Source organism: Sarcophilus harrisii, chromosome 1 (genome assembly GCF_902635505.1).
Source record: "Sarcophilus harrisii chromosome 1, mSarHar1.11, whole genome shotgun sequence".
In the NCBI taxonomy this organism is placed as follows: Eukaryota; Metazoa; Chordata; class Mammalia; order Dasyuromorphia; family Dasyuridae; genus Sarcophilus; species Sarcophilus harrisii.
The window spans coordinates 664,878,517-664,902,207 of record NC_045426.1 but is presented as its reverse complement, the minus strand read 5'-3'; the positions used below and the strand labels follow the sequence as shown (position 1 = coordinate 664,902,207).

At 45.4% G+C, this 23,691-nt stretch overlaps 1 protein-coding gene across 1 annotated transcript in view; it reads right to left on the bottom strand.

Annotated features, from left to right (window-relative positions):
- Positions 1-15,084: 15,084 nt before the first annotated feature.
- LINGO3 (leucine rich repeat and Ig domain containing 3) overlaps positions 15,085-23,691 on the bottom strand; it is a 36,178-nt gene continuing 27,571 nt past the window's right edge. The window contains exons 3-4 of the mRNA XM_031948093.1: positions 21,732-22,481; positions 15,085-19,432 (exon numbers count right to left, since the gene is read on the bottom strand). Coding sequence (XP_031803953.1) covers positions 18,353-19,432; positions 21,732-22,448 — 1,797 coding nt within the window. The 5' untranslated portion in view covers positions 22,449-22,481 and the 3' untranslated portion in view covers positions 15,085-18,352. The remainder of the gene's footprint in view (positions 19,433-21,731; positions 22,482-23,691) is intronic.

The following is a 23,691-nucleotide window of genomic DNA, read 5'->3' as shown; positions in this document are numbered from 1 at the left end:
CTAGGATTCCCCTGCACCCCTTCAAGCCTCTCCCTTTGACTGGGCGGGCCTTCTCCTAGGTCATCCATTTTAAGGGGGGCAATCAAGGCTTCTTTCTCAAGTTTCACCTTGTCCTGCTCCCACAATCCATCCCTACTCATTTTTAAGCTTTTTTTTTTTTTTTTTTTCCCAGAAAGATTTTAGCTTAAAAAGGCCAAGGTTTCGCCTGCAGCCAGGGCCATCGAAAGTCATTCTGATCTAAATTTTACCACCAGACTCTGAGGAGAAAGTGAGACTTGGTACAGCTTTATCTCACTAAAAACCAATTTATTTGCAATTGGTGGCGTCACCTCAGACTTCTGGTTCTCTTCCAGAAAGCAGGACCAACCCCAGGTCTTCCCCCATTAGAACATACATTCTCTGAGGGCAGGGATAGCCTTTCTTGTAGCTGTATTCCTAGCACTTAGTCTGATGCCTGGTATACAGTAAGTGGATAATAAATACCAATTGACTACCTACCCTGAAAGGAGAGACATAAACTAGAATCAGGGGTCCTCAGACTATGGCCCGCGGGCCAGATGCGGCAACTGAGGAGGTTTATCCCCCTCACCCAGGGCTATGAAGTTTCTTTATTTAAAGGCCCACAAAACAAAGTTTTTCTTTTTACTATAGTTCGGCCCTCCAGCTGTCTGAGGGACAGTGAACTGGACCCCTATTTAAAAAGTTTGAAGACCCCTGCTAGAGTCCTTCATGTCCATCTGACACATTCTCACCCTAGATGCATCTTCCCCTGGCCTCCCTCCCTCCCTCCTTCCCTCCTTTCCTCTTTCCCTCCCTTCCTTCTTTCTTTCCTCCCTCCCTCCCCTCCCTCCCCTCTTCCCTTCCTTCCTTCCTTCCTTCCTTCCTTCCTTCCTTCCTTCCTTCCTTCCTCCCTCCCTTCCTTCCTTCCTTCCTTCCTTCCTTCTCTTCCTTCCCTTCCTTCCCTTCCTTCCCTTCCTTCCTTCCTTCCTTCCTTCCTTCCTTCCTTCCTTCCTTCCTTCCTTCCTTCCTTCCTTCCTTCCTTTCTTTTTCTTCCTTCCTTCCTTCCTTTTTCTTCCTTCCTTCCTTCCTTTTTCTTTCATGGAAGTTCTGCATGTTATATTTTAGAAAAGATGTTAAAAAATTGAAGATTGTTGAGACAGGGCAACCAGGATAATGAAGAGTCTTGAATTTATGCCTTATAAAGGAACTGGAGAGGAGGCTTAGTCTAGAAAAGACTCTAAGGGGACATGATTCTTTTCCTTAAGTACTTGAAAAGCCGTCATGTGGAAAAAGGATTAGACATTGTACTAGGCCTCAGAGGACAAAGGTAGGAGAAATGGATGGAAATTGCAAAGAGGCAACTTCAGGCTTAATGTAGTTAGAAACAAACAAAAATTATAAGAAAAAGGACAATTTTTTCACAACTGGAATTCTACAAACATAGAATGACCTGTTTTGAGAGGTCCCCTCTCAAAGGATCCCCTTTCCTTGCCTTCATTTCTGTAATTCCAGAGAAACTGAGGCAGGAGAGAGATTAGAGAGTTTTCAATAGTTTATTAATTGGAGAGTATAATTGACTGGACAGGACTCTCGTCTCAAATTATCCAGTGCTAAATGGGTGTATCAGGACCTTAAATATTCTTTAGAGACAAAGAAGGTAAAAAGGCGGGAAAGTTCCTGTCAGAATAGGGTAGGCCATAAATCCTAAAAGCCCAGAGACAGGATGTCTGAATACCCAGAGATAAAGATGTCAGTGAGGTATCTTGGAATATTTTAGAGGGATATTGTAAATTCTAGAGGACAGGAGTTCTGCTCTCTTGTTTATCTTGCTAGCAATTTATAACCTTAGAGTAAATGGTTCCCAATCTTAATGGACTAGAGTGGGTTTTTACGACTAAGGAAATGGTTAGGGAGACTGAGATAAGGGAAACTCGTGCAGGGAAACCGAGTCAGGACACTTAAAGAGAACCATGGCACAACATTTCCAAGCAAAGGCTGGATGGATACTTGGCTCTAATTTAAGCAAGGGTGGAGTAGACAATCTGAAATGCCTTATAGATCTGAGATTGCATGATTCTGTGAACTTCTGGGGAAAAGAAGGCAAGTGATAGTAAGGCTCTGGACTATGGGGTGGAGACAGATGAGACAAATACCTCTCAAAGGAAGAGAAATTGGAGAGATGTTGTGGTTGAGGGAGAATTTGGAAGTGGCCATGGGGAACAAAGAAGATGACATTTTCTGGTCTAGTGTATCAAAGTCATCAGTCTTGGATCGGGTACAGTAACTTCCAGAAAGTCAATTTTCTGTAAGCATCAAAGTAGGAAGAACATGAGAGGAAGAGATCCATTATAAGGAAGATTTTGCTAAAATGCATGTATCTGAATGCCTGGAGGAAGGAGAGGACAGATTTAACTTTGGTCAGTTCAAATATGAAAAACTGTATTTGGTCTTGGACCAAAAAATTTTTTGGGGGAAAGACAGGACCTTTCTGTCTCATCTAGCCTTAGAAATGCAGTCATCCTTTATGGGTACAATCCCAGTGATGACTGAAAACTTTGACCCACTCTTTTTTTTTATGATTCTGCCTGTACCCTCCCACTCACTACTTCAATAGATTCACCATTTTGGTAACAGATTTATTTTGTATCCCATTGGTTTTAACTCTACAACAGCTCAGAACACTTGAGTTTAAGTGATCCATTAACCTCAGTCTCCCTAGGAATTACTTATTTTTTTTTAGCACCACATTTTAGGAAAAACATTTGGAGATAGTAAGGGGCTTTGAGATTACAATATATGAGGATTGTTTTAAAAGATAAAATCTAGGGTGTTTAGCCTAGAAAAAAGTAGATTCTGCAGAGGAGACACAATAAGTATCTTCCAATATTTGGGCCATCTTGTAAAAGAATCACATCTGTTCTGCTTGGCTCTGAAGGGCAGATCAACTAAAAGCAATAGGAAGGCCATTTTGTTCCTTTAAAAGAGCAGGGAAAGGAGAATTCTAAAAAAAAAAGTCCCTGACAATTAGTGCTACCACAGGAAGGAGTAAGTTCCCCCTCACAACAAGTTCTCAAGCAAAAGTCATCGTAGAAGGGATGTGGTAGAGGGGATTATTGCTCAAGGACAATTTGGACATTTTTTCTCTGAAAGGGTCAGAGAAGGGACATTTTGTGCAAAATTCTGAGAAAAATAGCTTATCATTCTTATATGATCTTAAAGAGAATCTTTCCTCAGATAGAAAGGTACTGGCTGAAGGGCATTGTTTTCCAGTGGCTAATTTAAATATAACTTTGAAGGCAATTGCTGGGAAATTTTGAATCAAAGACTTGTTTGGGGGCTATTGGACTATTACATAATGACTCTATTATCTAACAGAAAAGTGGGTTTGGCTTTTCTCAACAAAAATTAGAGAAAAGGCTCCTATTTGAGGCGTTAAAAGGCAGAAATAAGATGGTCATAAGTCTGGGACCATAGAAACAAAAGAGGGATGAGGAAAGGCAAGGGGAGAAACTGCTTACAGAGGGTTGAGAGGACAGAGCCTAGAAAAAGATATGGGATAAAGCCCAAGAAGCTCCTGGAGCAACAACAGTTGACAAAAAGTGTCCACTGAGGTAGAGAGCGGATCTGACTGGAGGTGTTGTTTGAAAGAGCTGATTGAAGAGAAATAGCTAGTCTGGATATAGTACTTTACATTTGAACCTCACAACAACCCTGGGAGGTAAATGCCATTATTATTACTCTCATTTTACAAATGAGGAGAGAGGTTGTGACTTACCCAAGCTGCTGTAGCTAGTAAGGTAGGATTTGAACTCCGATCTCTCTCACTCTAGGTTCCATGCCCTGTTTACTGTGCCACTTTTTACTGTGGTTAGAGCTGAGAGAAGTAGGGGAAAGCTGCTTTGCCTTCCAGAAAAAGTTATGGCTTAAATTTTTCTTTTATCGGTATCTGTGGTTTTAAGTGGGGATGGGCAGTAAGGAGCCCCACAAAATAGAGAACAAGACACGAACGGCCTGGCACATCCTGAATGTAAAAGTGATGGCTTTTTCACTCAGAGTGTGCACCTGCCTCAGCACTTAGCCAAGGGAGCTGACCTTCGAGCTGCATATTCTGGTCTTAAGGGTACTCTCGGCCTAAAAGAGCTTAATGTGCAGTAGGACACGGAGGGGCTCTGAGGGGGAATGGTGTCACCAGCTAGTGACCCGAGGTCCAGAACGACCTGTAAAGAGAACAGAAACATCTGGGCCTGAACTCAAAGCCCCGCCTTGGGCCCCATGGATTTTCCTTTTTATATACCTCTCTGCTGGGTTACACAAGTTTGTCCCCATTTCCCACAAGACACGTTGTGCATTGGTGGAAGAGTACAGCCCAGGTTTGTGGGTGCACTGCTACATTTTAGTATTATTGCTTTTGTCTTCTATTTAGTAAATGTTATATGGTTATTCTTGCTTTTGCCTTCAAAGCTTTCAAGTTTAAGAATTAATGGTTTCATTTTGATTAATTTGGGTAATTAGGAAGCAGACTGGCGATGCTCCCAGGAGCTATGGTTATGAATGTAGGTGCATATTTGTGTATTTCACACATCCACCCCCCACGTAGATTACCTTAGGGCCTGGGTACCTATGGCTGCTTCACTCCTCTGGGACCTCTCCCCCTGCCCAGACCTACCAGTGTGTGAGACAGAGAGAGAGAGAGAGAGAGAAACAGAGAGACACACACAGAGACAGAGAGACAGAGAGAGACAAAGAAACAGAGAGAGAGTCACAGAAAGAGACAGAAACAGAGAGAGACACACAGAGACAGAGAGAGACAAAGAAACAGAGAGAGAGTCACAGAAAGAGACAGAAACAGAGAGAGAGAGAGAGAGAGAGAGAGGAGAGAGAAAAAGAGAGACAGAGAGAAAGAAAGAGAGAAACAGAGAGATAGAGACACAGAGGCAGAGAAACAAAAAGAGAAACAGAGAAAGAAAGAGACAGGAACAGAGACAAAGAGAGAAACAGAGAAAAAGAGACAAAGAGACACAGAGTCAGAAACAGAGACACACACAGAAAAAGACAAGAGAGACAAAGAGAGAAACAGAGAGAAAGAAAGAAAGGAGAGAGAGGATAGAGAGAAAGGAGAGAGAGAGAGAGAGAGAGAGAGAGAGAGAGAGAGAGAGAGGAAGGAGAGAAGAACATTGAGGTTCTGTGAGGCTAGGAAATAGGGAAGCTGAAATTCATTAGGGATGAGAATGTCAAGGCAAGTAGCAGATGGAGGGGAACTTTCCTCTCTAGAGACAGTTAAAACTCAATCACAGCGTTTAGGGTAATGCTGTATATGAATTTACTAATTTGATAAGGCAGAGAAGGTACTAGTTGGAAAGAGCAGGGGGTGGGAGGGTTGATGAACTGGCAGGAGAGGAAGTTACTCTTCAATATGTTTAATCTGGATTTAGGCAGATGGTCTCTTCAAGCATTTGAAAGACTGTTATACGAGATTAAAATTTTTCTGGTTGACTCCCAGAGGGAAAACTAGCCTTGGAAATGCATGCTTTTGTTCAGTTCTATCCCATTTTTTGTGATCCCATCAGAGTTTTCTTGGCAAAGATACTGGAATGGTTTGTCATTTCTTTCTCCAGCTCCTTTGATAGATGAGGAACTGAGGACAAATTGCCCCAAGTCACACAGGAAGTGTCTGAGACTGGATTTGAACTCAAACCTTCCCAACTCCAGACCTGGGACTCTATCTGTTGCACCATTTTGCTGTCTCTTGGGAGTTCATAGGATCAGAGATTTAGAGCTAGAAAGTTTTTTTTTAATTTTATTATAGCTTTTTATTGACAAAACATATGCATGGGTTATTTTTCTTTTTTTTTTTTTTTTCTCTTTTTTTTTTTATTTTATTTTATTTTTTTATTTAATAGCCTTTAATTTACAGGATATATACATGGGTAACCTCACAGCATTAACAATTGCCAAACCTCTTGTTCCAATCCTTCACCTCTTACCACCCCCTCCCCCAAATGGCAGGATGACCAGTAGATGTTAAACATATTAAAATACAACCATGGGTTATTTTTCAACATTGACCCTTGCGAAACCTTCTGTTCCAAATTTTCCCCTGCTAAAAGGGTTTTTAAAGGATATCTAGACCAGTCCTCTTGTTTTGCAAATGAAGAAATTGTGGGTCAGAGGAATTAAATATCTTGCCCAGATTCTACAGATGAGTGGGCAAAGCTAAGATTCAAACCCCGGTCATCAATTTCAAATTTTGTGCCCTTTTTGCCAGAAGCATGAGGGAAAGTCATAGGGAAAGCACAAGTTGGATTAAATTCTTTCTGAGGCCTCTTTCAGCCTTAGCACAATATCTGGCATGCAGCAGGCACTTAATAAATACTTACTGACTGACTTCCAACGTCCAGAATCTCTGAGGCCATGATTCTTTGTGGCTATCCAAGCAGAAGGTGCAGAAGGAGACAATTCTCCTCTCTGGGCTTCAGATAACAAAAGTCCCTTCAAAGTCTAACATCTTTTGTTCCTATGCAGAGAAAAGGTTTCTTTTTTTTCCCTAGAAGGCCCCCGGTGAAAATATTTATCATAACTATTAAACATTAGCAAATTTGAACTCGCAGGTGCCTTAAAACCATTTGGTTGCTATTTCTTTTCTTTTCTTATTTTTTTTTTCCCTAATATAACCCAGAACTAATTGGTCCTTGGTCTTTCCCTCAGAATGCTGCTGTGTGGTCTTGGAGACTGAGGGGGTACCACTTAGAGACACCTTTTGGGAAGGGAGATAGAAATTTCTTGGGAACCTGGGGGAGAGTGTACAAGTCCTTTGAGGTCTTTTGAATGAATGTTCTTGGGGGAAAGTGTTTTAAGAAAACAGAGCTGGAATGTCATCCAATGTAAATTATACCCGAATAGGAATCCTGTCCACAAATTTTCTGGTGTTTATCCAAATTCTACTTGGAGACCTTCAGCAATGGGAAACTTGCTACCCTCCTGAGACAGTCCATTTGGATAGTTAAGTCAGGCAATCAGTTAAGAGTCATGGCTGTAACTATTTCTTTTTTTTTTTTTTTAATAACTTTTTATTGACAGAACCCATGCAGGGTAATTTTTTACAACATTATCCCTTGCACTCACTTCTGTTCTGATTTCCCCCCCCCCCACCTCCTCCCCCAGATGGCAAGCAGTCCTATACATGTGTAACTATTTCTTTATGTTGAGCCAGAATCTGCTCCCTGAAATTTCTACCCACTCATTTATCCTGGTTCTGCAGATTGAGTTTAATCTCACTTTCCTATTTCAGACTAGTGTGTGATCTCTTCTCCAGGCTAAACAAACCCATTTCTTTCTTTCTTTTTTTTCTGAATTAATTGGGGTTAAGTGACTTGCCCAGGGTCACACAGCAGGAAGTGTTAAGTGCCTGAGAACAGATTTGAACTCAGGTCCTCCCAACTTTAGGGCTGGTGCTCTATACACTACACCATCTGGCTGCCCCCAAACCCATTTCTTTCAATGGACCTTCAAATAAGCAGCCTGGGTCTCCAGTTTCTTCCCATCTGGCGGATCTCGTCCTTCCTGAGATGTGGCTCCTAGAACCTCATGTGGTTCTCCAAGGGTCTGGGGGTGGTGGTGGTGTGCAGGGTCTCACCAGGGATGAGACCACCAGGTGAGTGGCTCCTCTCCTTTCTGGCCTCCACATTTCTGCTCCCAGCTGGAGGTAGCTTGGGCCGGGGCCGGGCAGCTCTCTTCTCCCACCCCTTCCACAACCCTGGCACCCAGAGCATCTCCTCGTTCTGATCTGATTATCGTGCCCTTTGTTCTTATTTCAAAACATCTGTCATATTTTTCAACAACAGAGCAGCCGAACACCTGCTTTGGCTTTTGTCTGATTTTAGAAAGGGCATGAATGAGGAGGATTATCAGCCACGGGGAGAATTTATTCTCTCCTCACTCCGGTGTCCCCCCAGGAGAGGGAGATAGGTGGAAATAGGCTGTTTTCTCTTATTTTATACCAGGAGCTCAAAATGGACAAGTGCTTACTTCAGATCACACTGCTAGTCCACAATAGACAGAACTTAGAACTCCTGTTTCAAATAGGTAATAATGCAATGCTTTGGAAAGGGCCTGGGACTGAAAGTCAGGACATCTGCTTTCTAGACATAGATCTGCTATTAATGTTGTATGATTTTAGGCAAAACACTTCCCCTTTCAGGCCTTTTGTAAAATGAGGGTGTTGGACTGGGTCTGACCTCCTGGGTTCTAAGGCCCTCCCAGCCCTGACCTCCTGGGTTCTAAGGGCCCTCCCAGCTCTGACCTCCTGGGTTCTAAAGGCTCTTCCAACTCTGACTTCCCGGGTTCTAAGACCTTTCCCAGCTCTGACCTCCCAGGTTTTAAGGCCCTCCCATCTCTGACCTCCTGGGTTCTAAGGGCCCTCCCAGTTCTGACATCCTGGGTTCTAAGGGCTCTTCCAGCTCTAACATCCTGGATAGGGGTCCTCCCAGCCCTGACCTCCTGGGTTCTAAGGGCCCTCCCAGCCCTGACATCCTGGTTCTAAGGGCCCTCCCAGCTCTGACCTCCCAGGTTCTAAGGGTCCTCCCAGCTCTGACATTCAGTGGTTTTATAATTTAATGTCTGCATACATGTGTTTATGAGAGAGAGCAATGACAGAAAGACAGAAAGTCCTCCAGGTACATGGGAAAGGAATGCCAGTCTTAGGTCCTGGCACACCCTGATCCTCTATCGTTTGTGTTTTCTGATCTCTCCTGGGACAATTTATGAATGTGTCAATAAGAGCAGATCCAGCCTGAGGCTCAGAGAGACAAGATCTTTAATATATCTTTGGCTGATTACAAGATACCATGGCCTTCCAGCCTGTAACAATTTGGTTTTTTAATGTCAGTCACTTGCCAGTGGGAGAGGGGGGAGAAGGGGGACATTTTACTTCTTCTCAGATTGTATATATATAGATATATACATGCACATATGACACATACACATACATATATGTATAGATAAACTCAATAGAAAATTTAACATCTAAGAGCCATTCTCAAAGATCAATTTTCAAGGAACTTAACATGGACAAATTGTTCATATTTTTTCCATGGAAATGTATAACATAGGTTTAAGATTGGCATCAGCAATTGGGTAGCTCAAAAGAAAGATTGGGGCAGAGTTAAGGTAAAAATAGTAATTATATTATACAAATGAGGTGCAGAAGAACAGACACAGAAGCATTAGCGGCAGGAGGAGGGCTTGTAATTCTGAAAACCTACTCATATTGGTTAAATAAGCAACATTACATATATATCACAAAGAGTATAGCACCCTCCAAAATCTATAAAGAATTAAGGGGAGAGGGATGGATGAAGGGAGAAGCAAAGGGTGAGGGCAGAAGACAAGGGAGGGATCCATGGGTGGGGGAGTTTAATTAATAGCTAGGCAAGTTAAGGAGCAAAATTAAATTAGAAGAATTAACAGGGATAGAAAAAATATATACCATAACAAGGATCAGTTCTCAAATTTATTAGAAAAAAGGTAGGGCTAGTAATTATTGATCTTAGACAAAGTCAAATTTAAAGATTCAATCAAGAGAGAAATCTACATTATATATCAGCCATACTAATGTTTCAAATGCTTGTTTACATATGTCCATGTGTGTATATGTGAGTATATGTAGGTATGTATGCATGTTGCTCTATGTATATGTGTATAGAGATATATGTACATGCATGTGGGTCTGTGTGGATGTATATGTGTGTATATAAATGTATGTGTGTATGTATGTATCTATATGCATATGTAAATATATCAATGCTTAACTATAGCCTGCTTGGGGCAGATGGGAGGATATGGAAGGGGAAAAAAGAATAAAGTAAGAAAAAGTACACAGCAGAGAACAAAAGAACAAGCTACAAGGAAGCAAAAAAAAGATAGACACTCATATATATAATTTCTTTTACTCTTATATTTCCTTTCTTGAACTGGTAATTTATTATTATATATTTTGAATCCTTCTTGATGTTCTGCTAGACACATCATGACTCTCCTTTTTGTTTTATTTTCCTTTTGTTTTTCTTTTCCCTACTCTTTAAAAATAAACAACGACAATACACAATAAAAAAGAAAACATATACATATATATATATACACAATGTGTTCATATGCATATATGAAAATATGAACATGCACATTAGCTCTCCAAGAGAGTGTAAATTCCTTGAGGGCAAGGGCTATTTCATTTTTGCCTTTGTTTTATTACTGACTAATAAACTTATACTGGGTGTTTAAGAAGTGCTCATTGATTGATTGAATGAGGCTTCCCAAATCACTCCTTCAGGGGGCAGGAGTAATGCTGTTCTTTGAGGACTTTTGTGCCCTTTTCAGCTTTTCAGCCCCAGGATGTCATTAGCTGAGAAATTCGCGTGAGGGCACACCTGAGAGACAGCAGGCTGGTGCAGCCGTTCCAGAGCCAAGCTCTGTGCTGGAGAGTCCCGGGTTGGAGGCTGGCTCAGCCACTTAGCAGCTGTCCAGTCGAGTCAAGTCATTTAGAGCAGCTGGCTGCCTCGTGAAAGAGCCTGCGGCCCCGGGGAACCGAGTGCAAGGGAGGAAGATTCCAGCTGTTCTGAGGGAACCAATTATTTGTGGAGCACTTGGGGAACCTCCATCTGGTTTGAACTTTAGTATCTTATTTGTAAAGGGGCGATGCTATTTGTCCTGCGTCCCTACCTCATGGAGATCATGAGGGAGGCTCATGGAAACCATACAATGCTGTGGAAACACAATCACTTATTAGCTGTAGAATTAGGTGATGATCTGTGTCCTCTCCACGGCACCGTGCCATAAAGCACTGAGAACTACACTTGTGTGTAATAAATTGGTGGATTCTTGGAGATGGAGGAGACCAGAGAAATCATCCAGCTTAGCAGTTCTCAGGACCCCTTCACTCTTAAAAATGGAGAATCCCACTCGCTAAGAGTTTTTGTTTGTGTAGGTTCTGTTGATATTTACTATGTTATAGATTAAAATAGCATTATTATGAAAAGTATTTTGACCACGAGGACTCCCCAGAACCCCTCGGCCATACTGTGAGAACCCCTGACCAAGCCTGAGTCTTGCTTTTATAGGTGGGGCGACTGAGACCCAGAGAAGGCTGACACTCTTAAGTGGCTAGCCCAAGTTCACAGAGGTAGCTTCCATCAGGGGTGAAGTTGGAACCCAATTCCTCTATCTGCCATGATGTAACTCAAACAAAAGTAGGGAAATTGGGAAGCCAGGAGTAAATAAAAGGAAGGAAAGCATCCTGTGATTTATCCCCGAGGGATCAAGAGCTAGGGGGGGGGGGGGGGATTAGGTGGGAGAGGGGAAATGACATGACAGAGCTGTGCTTTAGGGAGATCATTTTGACAAGTGAATGGAGGATGAGAGCGGGGAGAAAGTTGAGGCAGGGAGACCCTATGGCAATTCTCCAGCCATGATAAATTCTAATCGACTAATTGTGAACCTCCTGTCTACAATATCCCTGAGAAGTGATCTTCCAGCCTCTGCATGAACACCTTCATTGATGGAGAACTCAGTACCTTATAGAGGTTTTGGATCACTCGTAATCCACGAGTTATTTTGGAGAAGATGAGTTCTAACAGCACTAGGGAGCTGTTGGGAGGCTCAGTCTGACTCAGAGAGGAAAGCCTTAGCAGACAGCCATTCTATTAGACAATTCTATTAGAATTCATTGTTGTGTGCCAGATACTGTGCTAAGCTCTGGGGGTACGGAGAAAGGGAAAAAGTAGTCCCTAATGTTAAGTAGCTCATAAGCTAACATACAATATGCACAAACAAATTATATATAGGAATAACACAAATATTATAAATACATATAGGAATAAATAAATTGGAACCTGCAGGGATAGATCCAAAAGGAAAGAACTAAATAGAACCATAGAGAGGGGAACTGGGCTCCAAATAAGGTGTCCTTAGTGGAATGGCTCAAGACATCCAGAATGGTGAAATCGTTAGGGTAGGGGAGCAAACATCTCAACTGAGATGGCTTTGAAATAATAGTGCTGATTTGGAGTTGGGCATTGAGTAGTATTTATGCCTGGACTTTCTCATCATCAACAGTAAGCCTTTAGGATAAAAGGGGGGAGGTAAGAAGGGGAGAGATTTTATTTGTGTTCATCAAAAAGAAAAAGAAAAAGAAAAACAGTTTTTAAAGTATATAAATAAAATCTTTCTCTTGGAAGGCAATAAAGGGAGACCATTATCCCTTAGTTGTAGCCTCAGGGAGGATCTCAGATGGACCCTATGATGTAGCTAAGAGACAAAGGACTGTTGGAAGTTGTGTTAGGTGGAATTTGATAAGGTGATGAGATCAGAACCTCAAGGTTGGAAGCAATTAGTCTAATCTGTATCTCAGTGGAAGTCCTCCAAAGTTCTTTACACTATTTCACTTGAGAGCTTGTCAGCTTCCACAAAGATGATTCTCAGATGTATCCATCCATCCTGAACCTTTTTCCCAATCTCCAGTCTTGAATTTCCAACTATCTCCCAGATTTCAACCTGAATGTCCCATAGACATCTTAAACTCGGCATATACAAAACTGAACTCATGATCTTCTCCCCCCACTAAAAAAATTCTCTTCTCCTCTTTACTTTGCTATGAGTGAGGGTACCACTGTTCTCTGATTCACCCAAGCTCACAATCTAGATATATCATCCAGTACTCCTCAGTCCTCCCAATATCCAACTGATTGTCAGGTTCTGACTTTTCTACCTTCAAAGTCTCTCTCCTATATGATCCTTTCTCTTTTCTGACACGGCCATCTCATGTCTGGACTATTGCCATAGTCTGCTCACGGGTCTTCCTAACTTGTTTCTTCCTGCTCCACTCAATTGTCCAAATGATCTTCCTAAAGCACAGGTGTAACCATGTCAATTCCCTGCTCCCATTTCATCCACCCCAATAGTTCTTGAATGCCTCCAGGATAAAATACAAAATCTCATTTAATTTTAAAGCCTTTCATAACCTTGCCCTTTCTGTTTTTCCACTCTTCATTTATCTTACTCATCTTTAGGTATTTTGGGAGACATTGTCCTTGCTCTTCCTCCACAGGATTCTCCATCTCATGATTGGGCATTTCCATACCCAAAAGGTTCTCCTACCTCACCTCTTGCAAGAAGCCCTTCCCAATCCTCCTTAAAGCCAGTAACTTTCATTTCTCTACAACCACTTCTAATTTATTATAGAGATTTTTTGCTTGCAAATAGTTGTTCGCATTTTGCTGTCTCTTCTAGCCTCTTCCTCCCTCCCTCCAATGAAACTGTGAGCATCTTGAGAATAAAGACTGATTTTTCCCTTCTTCCTATCCCCAAAGTTTAACACAGCATATGGCACATATGGCACATAGCTGTCCCTTAATAAATTCTGATAGACTAATTGTGAACCTCCTGTGTACAATATCTCTGAGAAGTGATCCTCCAGGCTCTGTTTGAACACCTCCATTGATAAAGAATGCGATACCTTATAGAGCTTGTGGACCACTCTTAATGTTGGGATTTCTGTCAGATTGCATCAGCTTCTTTGTAGTTTCCACCCCCTGCTTAGTTCTGTTTTTTTGAAGCTAAATGGAACAAGTCTCATGCTTCTTCCATATGACAATGAAGAGAGCTTTCATGTGCCTCCAATGTCTTTTTTTCCTTCAAGGTAAACATTCTCAGTTCCCTCAACCAACCCTCTTCCATATATGGTTGCCTTCCTCTGGATGTACACTAGTTTGTCAACATCCTTCCCAAAATGTGGGGCCCAGGATTCCACATATGGTCTGACTAAATCCATTCTATCACCCCCTCCCCACTTCCTAAACCCAAATTTGGTTGTTCAGTCCTCCTGTTGAAAGGGGAACGTTCCATTTATTATAGTAACAATGGTCCTGTTTGTTTTTTCCCAACCTGGCCTTTCCCACTTATGAACCTTTCTACTGCTCAAGAATGATCCATTCAAAAAAAGAAAAATGATGAATGAGAAGATTGGAATAGTAATGAATCTTTAGTGGAGTTGTGAACTGATCCAACCATTCTGTAGAGCACTTTGGAACTATGTTCAAAGGATATAAGACTGTGTATACCCTTTGATTCAGCAGTACCACTTCTCCATCTGTATCCTAAAGAGATCATTAAAAAAAGGAAAGGACCTATATGTATGCAAATATTTATACCAGCTCTTTTTGCGGTCTCAAAGAATTGGAAATTGAAAGGATGCCCATCAACTAGGGAATAGTTGATCAAATTGCGGTACATGAATCTAATTCTACTATAGGAAATGATGAGCAGACAGAATTCAGAAAAACCTGGAAAGACTTACATGAACTGAGACTGAGTGAAGTGAGCAGAACCAGTTGAACCTTGTACACAGTAATGGCAACATTGTGTGATGATCAACTAGGATACTTAGCTCTTCTCAGCAATGCAATAATCCAAGACAATTCCAAACAACTTGTGATGGAAAATGCCATCCACATCCAGAGAAAGAACTATGGAGTCTGAATGCAGATCAAAGCATACTATTTTCACTTTTATTGTTTTTTTGTTTTTTCTTTCTTGTATTTTTTTCCCCTTTCTTCTGATTTTTCTTTCACAACATGACTAATGTGGAAATGTTTCACATGATTGTACATGTATAGCCTATATCAGATTGCTTTCTGTCTTAGGAGGAGGAAGGGAAGGAAGAAAGGAAGAAAAAGTTGGAACTCAAAATCTTACAAAAATAAATGTTGAAAACTATCTTTACATATAATTGGAAAAATAAAATACTGTTAAGTGAAAAAAAATTAAGAATGACCTGTTCACAGAGTTGGGTGAGGGGATAAGAGGAGAAGATTCATTAGCAAGACTCTGAGGGCTTCCTTCCCTAGGTTTTCAGGGGTCAAATCCTTATTGTCTGCAGGAACAGAGACTGGGATAGCCCTTTTTGTGCTGAGTGAGATGTCTCTGAACCCCTTGTACATCCATACAATGAAGGAAGGTCTCAGTTGAGTTTTCCCCTTCTCACCTCCCCCCATCACCACATATCCCAAGAAGGAGGCAGAAGCCAATGAGGGCTTAGAGAGATCACACATGCTTTTATACAGAAAATCAAGTGTGGAGACAAGGTATTTTAGGAGGAGGGGGCCAAAAAGGGATTTACTTATGTCCTCTTCTGCAAGAGAGAAAAATCGGATGGCAATAGGAATTAGTCCACTGTTCTTGCCCACAGTCAATCAATTTTTTGGCCCCAGGGGATTCAAGACTTCTTGTCTCATAAAAAAGAAGTCCTCATCTATGTTGTTTGCAAAGGGCAGAAAGAAGGAAGGTTGGACTCTCCTCTTTTCCAGAAAACAAGACTTAGATCCAGAGCGGATGACTTGTCCTAATTCAAACTCCTTGCCCCTCGCTGTTGGGGTTTCAGCCTAGCAGCCCTAGTGTCCAGACCTTCTGCTCTGCTCCCTTTCCCTTGCTCTCCCCAGAGTTGGGAGGATCACACCAGTCTTTGTTAGCAGCTTTGACTGGCCCCTGCTCCATCAACATTCATTTGTGGATCCCCTGGGACAGGACTGGTATATCTCTAAAAGGAAGAATCATGTCTCGGTTTTCCTTTAACCAAAGGCAAAAAATGGTGTTAGGAGGAAGCTGAGTGTGATATGAGCCAGAGTTCTGAGATCAGGATGGAGGAAATTGTGAACCATTCTTTTAAATAGGGAAAGTTATCACAGGCAGGGGCTTAAGAGCACAGAGCCCAAGATCAGTTCTAGGAGAGCCTAAGCCTTAGTCCAACCCCCTCCTGATAGAGCAGAAAGTGAGACCCAGATTGTGTAGGCAGGTTGATGGTAGAGCTAAATTCTGACTTCTACTTTGTCTGAATCCCTGATGCTAGCTCAGGATTCCTCTCTGCCCTTCTTCTCTCCCACTGCTGGACCTCTTTAATTCCTCACAGGTTTTTGTACAGGAACCCCCAGCTTGGAATATTGGGCCACCGTGGGGGGTGAGTAGCAGCAGTTGGGATTGCCTATGGATCCTGGGGGGCTGGAATCCTAGCAGGCAGTGAGCCCCTCCTATTGGGTCTCTGAACTAACCAGCATCCTTTCCTTCCTGTGACCTCTAAATTAGAGGTTCACTTCACTTATCTGGGTCTCAATCACCCGAGATAAAAATAAGGGATTTGTATCATAAGCATTAAAAGTTGAAAGAGACCTCAGAAATCAGTCCAAACTCTTCATTTTGCAGGTATGGAAACTGAGGCCCAGGGGAGTTACACAACTTCCTCAAATTTACACAGAGTCAGCATCAGAAGCAAATTCTTTTTTTTTTTTTTTTTTGCTTTCAAATTCTTTTGAACTCAGATCCTCTGACTTTTGAGTCTTTTTCCATCGTACCACTGTGCTTGCCTATGTGATAGCCTTCAAGGCTTCTTCCTGCTCTGATGTTTCATAGTTACTATGATTCTGAAGAACAGAAAGGTAACTATAATTTCTACTTTTTATTGATTAAAAAAAAAGTGTCCCTTTCCAATGAGCAAACTACCTGTGGTTGCCTAGTAAAAAGAGGGCTCCAATTCTCTGATAGGAAAAGCCATGGTGGGGTAGTGAAAAGTAAAGTGAGTCAAGTCAAGACATAAATCAAGTTTGTCTAAATCTTCTGCTCACCTCCAGCTCCACTGTGCAGAGGGGAAACTGAGGCCATAGACCAGTTCTCTTGAAACAGCCAGCAGCAGAAGGAGCAACGAGAGATGACAAGCAGGACTTTGACCCACTCTCTCCCTCAACCCTGACAACTGAGGATGAACAAAGGCTGTGGCCAGATTCCCACCCCCTTTCCCCTCCCTTGTCCCTTCCTCCCCAACCCCAGCTCATTAACATTTCTGAGACTCAATTTCCTCTGAAAAGCAGCTTTGTTGCCATCCATTAGCACCTTCAGGGTCCACAATCCCATGAGCTCTCTCCCTCTAGTCTGAAGCAAGTTGTTTCTCTCCTAGTGGGTTCCCCTCCCAGGCTCCGGGGCCAAGATGGTGTTTCCCTTGACTCAGGCCATCTTTGCCTAGTCTTCCCTGTTGTTCCAGGGCCCACTATATAATCTCTGAGAAGCTGCCCAGTCTACTCCTGAAACATTCAGTGAATGCGTCCCTAGCAAGGGGGAGGTGCTCCCCAACAGCCACCCCCCCTTCCCCATTCCTCTGTGACGAATGGCCTATGTTTATAGGCCAGCTGACTAGGATCGGGCCCAGTTGAGGGTCCAGGCCTGAGGCTGAGAGGGGAGCCCAGCACAGCAAGGCCCTCTCCCTGACCAGAAGCAGTGATTTTGGTCTCACTCTCAGCTCTAACCACTAGGCAAACATTACCACTCCCCCAGTCCTATTCACCAAGCATTTTTGTAGTGTGGCAACTGAGCCCATGCTCCTTCTGGTTTGGTTTTCACCGTGTCAAGCTCTGCCACATGAGAGAGTGCGAGCCATGAAAATGGAGTGGGAGATGCTGGGGCAAAGGTCACGTCATCCCTGTGGCTGACCTTGGGCAGTAGTGGAGGCTCTGGGCGTCAGCTGTGTGGTCACTGGGCCTCTGAGTTTGGGCTGTGCATGTGCTCTGGGTATGATCTAGCAGGAAACTGCATGGTACCCGTGGGGGGGGGGGGCCAAGGGTGCTGTTTCAGGTAGGAGCCCCCAGGGTTAGCGGTGAGTGTTGGCGATGTCTCACCTGTGCGCCCCCCAAGTCGCTGAGAGCTGCCATAGGATGTCTCACCCCTGTGTGCATAGGGCATGAGGAGGACAGGGAAGGGGAAGGGATCCTCCCCTGTTTTACCGGGAGTTGCAGCCCTGTCAGCGGTCAGAAGACCTTGGCTGAAAAGCCTTGAGAAATGCATCCTTGGGGAAAAAAGCATTTCTGCCCAAAGGCGTTTTTTCTGTTTTTGAGAAGGAGATAAACCCCCTCCACCAAGGGCTGGCTGTGCCTCCCCGCTTGCTCCCCACCCTTTGAGAAATGCATAGTTGACTATTTTTTTAAAAACCCAGGTTAAGGTGTGGGGAGACACTCCCCCAGACCCTGGAGGAGGTGGGGAGATGGGAGACTCCCTACACGGAGTCACCCCAGCCGAGGGGCCCCTGGGGGGACAACTTCCCCTTCCCCCTTGGAGACCTACTCTCTAACAGGGAGAAGGATGACAAGGTGGGAAGGGGCCCCGGAGGGCGAGGGCCCACTTGGTCTCCCCTCCCCCCTTACGGAGAAGCAAACTGAGGCCCTTGGGCCGGGGCTAGCCAAAGGCAGGGCTGGGCTCCCGGCCCTTGGCCCCGAGGGAGCCGGAGAGAGGACTGGGGCCTCCCGGCGGGGCAGGCGGCTGGAAGGAGTCAGATCATCTTCATGTTGAACTTGCGGGCGCCCCCCTGGCCGGCCGCAGCGGCCGGCCCGTCCACCTTGCGGAAGGAGTACTCCACCGAGAAGTTGCTCTTGTGCTGGCCGCGGCCCCGGCTCCACACGAAGAGCAGCAGGAAGCAGAAGAGGACCACGCCCAGGAAGGTGATGCAGCCCATGGCCGTGGACACCAGGATGGTGGTGAGGTCCAGGGGGAAGCGGGGGGGCTGCGTGTCGTTGCGCGCCGCCAGGTCGGCGCCCTCGGCGGGCCCCAGGGTCCGGTTGGCCCCGGGGCTCACCAGCAGCGTGGCGAAGTAGGTGTCGTTGCCGCCGGCGTTGCTGGCCACGCAGACGTAGGTGCCGCTGTCGGGGCCCCGCACGTCCCGGATCTCCAGCGTGCCGCCCCCCAGCACCCGCGCCCGGCCGCCGCTGGCCGCCGTCACGGCGCGGTGCTGCGGCGTCAGCCACGTGATGCGCGGCTCGGGCTCGCCCTCGGCGCGGCACAGGAAGCTCACGGCCTGGCCCTCGGTGGCCGACACGCGCTGCAGCCGCCTCTCGCGGATCTGGGGCTTGCGGCAGACGAAGTGCTCGAAGAGGGCCGAGTCGGGCAGCTCCCGCAGCGCGTCCCCGCGCAGCCCGGCCGGCGTGGCGCACGAGGGCAGCCGCCCGTCGAAGTTGAGCGTCTTCCTCCGCTGCACGATCCAGAGCAGGCGGCAGTCGCAGGCCAGGGGGTTGCCGTCCACGCGCAGCGTCTCCAGCGTGTTGACGGAGTGAAAGGTGCTCTCCTCCAGCGTGGCCAGCAGGTTGTTGGAGAGGTTCAGCAGGCGGATCTGGCGCAGGCCCAGGAAGGCCTGCGGCTCCACCACGGCCAGCAGGGCCCCCGCCAGGTGAAGCTCCCGCAGCCGCACCAGGTCCCGGAAGGAGCCGCGCGGCACCGTGCTGATGGGGTTGAAGGAGAGGTTGAGCGACGTGAGGTAGGCCAGGTGGCGCAGGGCCGCGGCCGGCACCGCGCTGATGTTGGTGTAGGTGACCGACAGCGAGCTCAGGTTGAGGCCTTGGAGGCTGCTGGCTGTGACCTGGAAGGGATCGCAGAGGGTCAGAGCCGGGGGGAGGGGAGGGGGGGGCTGGGGAGGACTTCCTCAGCCTCGCGGGGAAAGAACCTGGAAGTGCTTTCTGCACATCTTTTCTTCCGCCGCCAAAAAGCGTTCGCGGGGCGCTGGGTGGCGCGGCCCTGAAGTCAGGAGGGCCCGAGTTCAAATCTGGCCTCAGACACTCAACACGTCCCGGATGTATGGCCCTGGGCAAGTCACTGAACCCCAACTGCCCCAGCAACAAATAACCAATGACCTTTCCACGCCCTGGGACCCGGATGTCTGAGTTCTGAGGGAACTTTTAGATGACTTGATCCTCAGCAGCCTGCCTGCCCCACGTGGCCCTCCTGAGATTTTTAGCAAAAAAAAAATCCTTTCTGTAATTAGCTCGCACACAGGAATCAGTCGGGCCCAAACATCTGCCTGCCACAGCAGTTGCGTAACTGCCTTCTACCAGATGTCATGCTATCAGCCTGGCTTAATTAGTAACTTAAATGAAGCTGAAAATAATCAGATAACAAAGATTCCGCATGTGGGTTCCTAATGATAATGTTAGAGCCAGGAGAGACCTCAGGAAAAAATGCAGTCCAATCTCCTCCTTGATACCCTTTCTAGATAGGGAAAGTGAGGCATAAAGCACGGGGGGGAGGGGCTTTACTATTGCTGGAATCAATTGTTAGTCCGGGATTACACAGGAATGATTTAAGGGAAGACACTCTGTACTTGAACCCTGCTCTCCCTGTCAGTTCAGCGGTATTTCCGGTATATCCTATTTCCTCCTTGGATGCCTCTAAGTCCAACCCCCTCATTTTCTAGCTAAGGTCTGCATTTTCTCAGGCCTGGAATGCTCTCCCTCCTTCCCTCTCTCTCCTGGCCCTCATCTTCCTTCTGAGCCCAGCTAAGATCTCTCTTTCCACAGAAGTCTTTCTCAATCCCCCTGAATTTTAGGGTCTTCCCCTTGTGGTCTCTCCCAGTAGACTATGAGCTATTAATGGTAGAGACTGTTTTGTGCTTTAGTTTGTGTTCCCAATGCTTAGGTACACGTAGTCTTCCCCATTATGGAGTTTTCTTGGCAAAGATACTGGACTAAGTTCACCATTTCCTTCTTCTGTGGGTTAAAGCAAACAGATTAAGTGTCTGAGACTAGATTTAAATTCAGTTTTCCTGATTCCAGGACAAACATTCTATCCACTTAATAAATGTTGTTGACTTAACTTGCCCGAAAGTCAAATAGCTAATAGTAAATGGCAGTGTCAGGACTTTGTTGTAAGAAAATAAGGCGTATGAATGTAATGGAATATTATTGTTTTATAAGAAATGATGACCAGAAAAGCCTGGAAAGACTTACATGAACTGATGCTGAGTGAAGTGTGCAGACCCAGGGGAACATGTACACAGGAACAGTAAGATTGTGTGATCAACTATTACATAGACTTGCCTCTTCTCAGTAATATAGTGCGAGACAATTGCAATGGATTAGCATGGGAAAATGCCATCCACATCCTGAGAAAGAACTATGGAGACTGAATGCAGATTGAAGCGTACTATTTTCCCTTTTTTTGTTTTTTTTTTCATAGTTTTTCTGTTTCTTTTGTTCTGATTTTTCTTTCGCAATATGACTAAAATATAAATATGTGTAAGATGATTGTATGTGTATAACCTACATTAGATTGCTTGCTATCTTGGGGAGGGGGAAGGGAAAGAAGGAAAATCTGGTATTCCAAATCTTGTAGAAATGAATGTTGAAGATTATCCTTACATGTGATTGAAAAAATACAATACTATAAAGTGGGGAGGGGGAGAAAATGAGGTGCAGGAAGGAAAGTCACTTGTTCCAAATCACACAGGCTTCGAACTTGGGTTCCCTGACTCCAAATTCAGTGTTTGAAATGATTGTACATGTACAACTTAAATCAGATGGCTTGCTGTCTTGGGGAGGGGGAAGGCAAGGGGGAGAGAGGAAAAATGTGGAATTCAAAATCTTCCAAAAATGAATGTTGAAGACTATCCTTACATGCAATTGGGAAAATACAGTACTATTAAGTGGGAGGGAGGGGAATGAAGCACAGGAAGGGAAGTCATTTGTTCCAAATCCCATAGACTTTGGACTTGGGCCCCTTGACTCCAAGTTCAAAGTTCTTTCTGCGCTGTCGCCCTGCTCCTATCTAAGAGGGTTTAACTGAAAATTACCAGTAACCCTTCTTTAAGGATAAAAAAAAAAGAAAGAAACTTTTGTCCCCGCCCCCCGACTTCTCCCACCCAGCCCCAAGGAAGCCGCGCCCACCTCCTCCAGCAGGGGCCAGTTGTCGATCTCCAGGTGCAGCAGGCCGGGCAGGCGCCGGAAGTTGTGCTCCTCCAGCGCCGGGATGCCCAGGTAGCGCAGCCGCAGCGCTCCCAGGCTCTGGAGGTGCGCCAGGGACTCCCCGGAGAGCGTGGTGAGGTTGCAGCGCTCCAGCGTGAGCTCCTCCAGGGCCAGCAGCCCGGAGAAGGCCCGCTGCGAGATGAAGACCAGGTCATTGTCGCCCACCTCCAGCCGCTTCAGGCTCCTGAGGTCCTGGAACATGTGGTCCAGCAGGATGACCAGCTTGTTCTCGCTCAGGTCCAGCAGGGTGAGGTTGCCCAGCTTGGTAAAGACCCCGGGGGGGATCAGCTTCAGCTGGTTGCCGCGCAGGCGCAGCGTCTGCAGGTGCAGCAGGTTGCCGAAGGCCCCCGGCTCCACGTGCGCGATGATGTTCTCGCTCAGGTCCAGCTCCTCCAGGAGCGGGTAGGGCGCCAGGTCGCCGGGGTTGAGGCAGCGGATCCGGTTGCGGCTCAGCTCCAAGATGCGGGTCTCCGTGGGGATGCCCTCGGGGATGGCCGTGAGGCGCCGGCGGTGGCACACCACGGAGCGGAGCTGCGGCACGCACTCGCAGCGGGCCGGGCAGCCCGCCCCCGGGGCCCCGCTCAGGAGCACCAGATGAAGGCTCAGGAGCTGCAGCCAACATGTCATGGTGTGCAGCATGGTCTAGGGCCTTGCCACCATTCTCACCGGCACCTGGGGGGGGGGGGAAACAGGAGAGCGTCTGAGGGCGGCCCTGGGAGGGGCTCCAGCGCCGGGAAGTCCCGGCGTCCTCGGGCTCCCCACCGCCCTTGCCAAAATACTCAAGTGGTCTGGCCACTCTTTCTCCAGCTCGTTTTACAGATGAGGGAACTGAGGCAAACAAAATGACCCATCCAGGGTCACACGGCCAGTAAGTGCCCTGACTTCAGGGTTGGTGCTGGATTCACTGCTGCCTTAGAACCCGGGAAGTCAGAGCTGGGAGGGGCTGAATATAGAGAACACCGGAGCTAGGAGAAATGTTAAAACATAAAATGTCAGGAGGGCTCTTAGAACATTCAGAGCGGGGGAAAATCATTCAGTTCCAACTGGGGATGTCAGGAAACTGAAACGAGTTCCAGAACCATAAGATACTGGGAAAGACTTTTTAGCAGTGGGAACAGTATTGTGGAATAGGGCACTGACTCTGTGAGATGAATGAATATGAAGAAGTCAAAGAAAACCTGGAATACCTACATGAAGTGATGCAAAGCCAATAAAGCTGAGCCAAAAGAATGATACACACAATGAATACGATGATGCACATAAATATTTTACTCACAAAAACATCAAATATAATGGCCAGTTTTGGAAACCATTTAGGAAAGCTAGAGACCATGGACTTCCTTGCCAGCATCAAGTGAAAGAATGCAGAGGGACTCATCCTATCCATCACCAATTACTACCAGATAGCTTTAAGTGTTTGGGGGGAAGGTACTTTGGCTCTTTGTGGGTTTCTTGTAGCAAAGCAAAGCAGTAGTGATTTAAAAAAAATTTTTTTAATAATAAAAAAACAAAGGAAGTAAAACTGGTTTGGAACCAGAAGACCTGAGCCTGCAACTAATTTTTGTGTCCTTTGATAAAGTCCTCCCTCAGTCTAGATCAGTGGTTCTCAATTTGTGGTCCAGAGAATTCTAAGGGGTCTCTGAAACCTTTCAAAGGGTCAACAAATTCAAAATAAGTTTTTATTTCTAATATGATTAATATCTAGATTGTCAATTTTTTTAAAGTATAAAGATACTCAGAGCAAAAGTTCAAAAACCATCAAACTCAATGACCTTGAACATCCCTTCTAGCCTTAATTATGTATCCCAGTTCCCATGTTTTACTAATGTGGGATGTGGCCAAGATCATACAGCTATACAATCATGGCTTGGATCCAGGTCTT